The sequence below is a fragment of the Rattus rattus genome, chromosome 2, assembly GCF_011064425.1.
Source record: "Rattus rattus isolate New Zealand chromosome 2, Rrattus_CSIRO_v1, whole genome shotgun sequence".
Lineage (NCBI taxonomy): Eukaryota > Metazoa > Chordata > Mammalia > Rodentia > Muridae > Rattus > Rattus rattus.
The window spans coordinates 104,012,829-104,018,365 of record NC_046155.1 but is presented as its reverse complement, the minus strand read 5'-3'; the positions used below and the strand labels follow the sequence as shown (position 1 = coordinate 104,018,365).

General features: G+C 38.5%; 1 protein-coding gene across 1 annotated transcript; it reads right to left on the bottom strand.

The window, feature by feature from the left end:
• Window positions 1-626: 626 nt before the first annotated feature.
• On the bottom strand, window positions 627-1,590 carry LOC116894138 (olfactory receptor 52E5-like). The gene is given in 2 exon segments (XM_032895856.1): window positions 627-1,007; window positions 1,009-1,590. Coding segments are annotated over 2 exon segments (942 nt in total). The 5' UTR covers window positions 1,570-1,590.
• Between the last annotated feature and the right edge of the window lie 3,947 nt (window positions 1,591-5,537).

The following is a 5,537-nucleotide window of genomic DNA, read 5'->3' as shown; positions in this document are numbered from 1 at the left end:
CTCATTATGTAGCCCAGATTGGTCTGGATCTTGGATTTGAAGTAGTCACACCTACTTTCAAGAACTTTTATTGTAGTTTTCAGATCAAACTTCCAGAAAAGACCAGGCTTGAGTCTTTTCATGAATGAATATATGTTTTAAGACATTTAGTTCATCTTTTACCGTAGTATTCTTGGTTTAGGTAATATTCCGTGCCATTTTTATCACTATAACTTTGGCTGTTACGTGTGACTGGATAGAATCATTATGTGGGAAGATGCAACTCAAGGTAGTTAATGGACACTGACATTTTTCAATCGTCTTTCTCCTTCTAGGAATTTTATGCTATCATGGGCTTTAAAAAGGGTTTTTTTTGTACCTCCTATAGGTTGGAAAAGAGATAAGAGTTTGGAATCTTTATGTAACATCTTTGGATGGTGTATACTAACTTATAAACCTTGGATGGTCATGTAATGGGATTGGCATTTATGGCGATAATGAGGGGAAGTAAGCGATTTGGTTTTTCAGAGTTTATTGTTCACTTGTTCTCTCATGGAAATTTAACAGAATGTGTTTCTAATGTTTACATCTGACTGGACATCATTATTTTCTTATTGGACTGTTATGGAAGATCTTGGAACTAAATTTCAGTGCATCTTAGGGTTAAGCATTCTTATTACTCTCTCCCTTATCTGTTTAGTCCTGACTCCATAGATAACAGGGTTCAGGGCAGGAGGAACGACCACATACAGATTGGCTAGAAGTATGTGGATATAGTGAGGGATGTTGTGGCCAAAGCGGTGCGTCATGAATGAGAAGAGAGCTGGCAGGTAAAAGGCCAACATGACACTCACATGGGAGCCACATGTACTAAGTGCCTTAAGCCGAGCATCCCAGGATGGAAGGCGGAAGACTGCTTGGAGAATCCGGATGTAGGAAAATCCAATAACAGATAGATCAATGTATCCCACTGAGAAAGCAACCAATCCATAGATGACATTGACCCTGATATTAGCACAAGCTAGCTTTTGCCAAACCCATGTGTTCACAATAGGGTATGTGGGACAATTCAACACCACAGAAAGGCAACCTAAAGATGAGAAATATAAACGGAGTCACAAACACCAAAGTCCTGACTATGATGACTACACCCAGAATAGCTATCACCTTGTTGGTGAGGATCATGCTGTACCTCAGTGGGTTACATATAGCAATATAACGATCTATGGCCATAACTGTCAGCACCACAGATTCCAGGCCGGTGCATATATGGATGGTATACATCTGGGTGATGCAGGCTCCAAATGTAATCTCCCCAAGATTGAACCAGAAAATGCCCAGCATCTTGGGGATGGTGGCTGTGGATAAACCCAAATCGGTGCATGCCAACATGGCCAAAAAGTAGAACATAGGTTGGTGGAGGCTGTGTTCAGTTTGGATCACAAATAAGATGATGGTGTTCCCCAAGACGGCTATTAGATATGCTGCAAAGAAGGGAAAGCCGATCCAAAGGTGCAAATCTTCCAGCCCTGGGATCCCTATCAGGAGGAAGGAGGAAGGGTGGAACTGTGTCTTGTTGGAATGAAGCATGTCAGCGTGAACTGATCACAGAGGTATTTCTTGCAGTTTTCTGGCTTCCACTGAGAGACCCTAGCTTCTTTCATAGTATGTTGTGTAATTCTTTCAGAAGCAGAAAAGCCATTCCTTAATTCCATAATACTGCTATATCGACCTACAGAGGGAATATAAAGTATTTTAACTTTGAAAAAAATTGCCTCATATTTATAGAAAATCATGTAGAAAAATCTCAAATTCTCAATAAACATGTACTTCCATCTCTTATCTCTTCAGTCTTTAAGGAAGGATTTTATACATTAATATAGCAACTATTTACTGATAATTATACTAGCTAATCATGAGGTAACATACATAACCAGTATGGAATCTCTTCCTCCATTCTTCCAGACCACAACGTGTGTGTGCGTGTGTGTGTGTGTGTGTGTGTGTGTGTGTGTGTGTGTACATGTTCAGTGTACAACATTTAACATATAATTGCACTGGAATTAGGAGACGATGACTCAAATTATTGAGAGGAATGATTCATTTCTTGCAAAGCAGAAGAGAAATTGTTGTATGTGGGATTGGAGTAAAAATGGAGAGGCTAGATAGATAGTGGTTTGGAATTAAACTATGGAATGAAATTAAGGAATTTAGAGACAACTGGAGACTATTAAACAATCTCATAAAACAATGCTCACTCTTAGAAATATAAAATCTTGCTTTAATATTACAATCGTTACAAAAGAGTACTAGATACTCACAAATTTATTTTAGACATTTAATGATTCATGGTCTTTTAAAGAAGGAGCAGTATGATGAACAGGTACCGGTTTCCACTGTGTTACTGCTCTGTCTAGTTTTTCAGATTCAGTATGTGGTGATGTTTAGTTACTGGCTAGCTGACTTCAAAAACTGAATTCATCTGTTGCCTTGTTTTCTGTTCTGAGTCATCACTTGTAACATGATGTGGTAATGTGTCTGAGCAAATTAGCCTATTACTTAACTCTTAACCAGAGAGGGTGAGTTTTGTGCTAGACTCTGTGTCACAGGTAGTAGCTCCACATTGACTGGGCTGGTTGCGTCCAGACAGCGATGTGTCACAGCAGTGCTGTGAGTGGTGTTGTCTTGATGTTCCTTTAAGTACAATGCATTCTAATATGGTGGCTGTAATGTCATCTTTAAAATCGCTTTGGAAACATGATGATATATCTCATTTAGATTGACATGTGCCCATATTATATCCGATTTCCTTTATTAATGTACTATGGAATTATTTCCAATTATTTTATAATTAGCTATTTTGTGATTTGCTCCCTCCTGCATTGGATTGTCCTAGCTTTAGTCTCCCTTTGATTTTGATCATATCAAACTCAATATCAGTAGATTTACACCCACTGACCCTTATTAGATTTCTCTATATTCATTCCTAGCCATTACCTCAGTATATAACGGGCCAAGTTCTCTTAATTTTACTTTTCACAGAAAAAAATAATACATTAGACTGTTTTTTGGGAAAAGAGATCTAGGTGAGATTTAAGGAAATTTCTTTTTAAACTTCACACTGTACTTATTATATGAATTGTACTTTTTCAAATACCACCTCTGGAGAATTATAAAGTTTCATTAAACTTTTAAACTAAGTTGATACATTTTAAAGTAAGTTTGAATTCACCACTAAAATTGCTTAGCCCCCTATTTTGGCCATCAAATTACTTTCTCCTGCCACCACTACTAATCGGTTATTTGGCCTCATCTAAAATGACAGATGGAAATGTATAGAAAGGAAAAGATGCCATCTATGCCAGCTGACTTCTTGCCATGAATATTTCTCTTATGTATACTATTTTTATTCATATACTATTTTTATTCATATGCTCCTGCCTTCACACACCCTCCTGCATATATTGAAACTGCTTTGTTTTCTTTTCACTGTGAGTATTGGTGTCTGATTTTGAGCGATGAATCTGAGTTATTGTCATACTGACCCACCCCCACTCTGCCCCTTGATATCTATCAACAGAGCCTACTGTCCCTGGCTGACTTGCTTGAGCTCAGTTAATGTTTGGAGACCCTTATATCAGCATTACTAGAACTTACCCACCTCTGACCAACATCTGAGTAGTCATTTGTGAAGAACTGGATGCCACAGACTGCAACCTGTATGGGACCAAGTTCTAAGAACCAGAGCCAGGGAGTTAAAAGAAGCCCTCTAGTTCTCTGGGGAGAACCTCCTCCCAACAAGGACATAGATACAGCACAGAAAATTCCCACATCTCTGAGGGTAGATCTTTTTTCTGTCTCTGGGTAACAATGATCAGTTATCTGTCCATCACCAGGGAGCACTCTCCCCTGAACATGTCCCAGGAGGCTAGCTGCTCAGAGACATGATGGCTTCACACTAATACTGCAAATCTCACTGTGGTGATAGGTGATGCCACTTTTGGCAGAAAAGCAATAAAGGAGGAAAAGAGCATGGCAGGAAACCCAATATCTCCACTGGGTCATCTCTGAACCTTATAAAATTAATAATTAGGAGAGAAAGATGATCCTTATTTATTTCCATACCTGGATATAGACACCCCCCATACACACACACACACACACACACACACACACACACACACACACACACACACACACACACACACCACACCCAGCCAGGCAGCCAGACACACACATATACACATGTAGATACACACATATATACTTAGACACACACACACACACACACACACACACAAACATAAAAGTACATTTATTTTGTGAGTATTTGGTGCCATTAATTTTATATATTAATTAAAAAAACAAAATAAATATAATAGATATTTATGCCAAGGATAAAATATGGTTTAAGGACATGACATGATTTTTAATTATAATTTTACCATATTTGCTCTTTGAAAATGCCACACATGTGTGTGGTGCATTCTGCTAACACTCATCCTCTACCCTCTCTTTTCTTCCTTCTACCCCTGTGAAACCCCTCTTCCTCCCTATAAGTCTTTTTCCACATTCACGCCTTTTTCTTTTGCTTTGTGACCTACTGTTCTCTAACCAGGGTATCTGTGAAACCCTGGGTTCACTGGAGCCTGGTGGGTTCACAACTGAAGACAATGTCTGTACTTTCCCAGAATCCTTCAGTAGTCAATAGTTCATCAGGGAGTGGTAAGGACCCATATACCTCTCTGCAATCTCTGAGTGACTAATGATAGGCCGAGTGTAGGCAACTTTAGTTGCTGTGGGATCCTAACTGCATGGTTGTGCTGTATCCTTTCCATTCTTTCTGTCCCTTTTGTGGCATTCCCTGAATGGTCCAACCCTCAGAGAGCAATGCTGGCCTCACCAAAACTGCAAAGTGAATTTTCAGCAAGGGAGGAAAAAAAAAAAACCCTGAGAAAAACAAAATGAAATAAAACAAAACAAAACACCTTCAAGATTTTGTTTTTTAAAAAGGACTTTAAAAGAACCTTTTTATTTGTATTTTTATTTAAATTTTATAGTCTACATATTTTTAGAGGCCAACCATTTTTAATGGCTAACAGTAACCACATTGGCCTTCACAAATGTTCTCTATCCCCTTTCTGAATTAAAGTGTGGCATGACCATGTTTATTGTAATCTTGAAGGAAAAACAGTCTCATTAAAGCAAGCAAGCAAGCAAGCAAGCAAACAAACAAACAAACAAGCAAATAAACAGGGTTGTGGTGGCACTTTTAATCCCAGCACTCTGGAGGCAGAGGCTGGCAGATCTGTGAGTTCAAGGCCAACCTGGTCTGCAGAGCATGTTCCAGGACAGCCAGGGTTACAACAGAGAAACACTGTCTTGAAAAACAAACAAACAAACAAACAAAAAAACTAAACAAAACCAAACAAACAAAAGGTAAACAATAACAAAATCTTACTCCAAGCATTTTAGTATGTTTCTTTGCATTTCTGTGTAAGTACCTAATTATGCTATAATTATTTGTTTCGTATGAGATAGCTAAAAATGCCAAAATG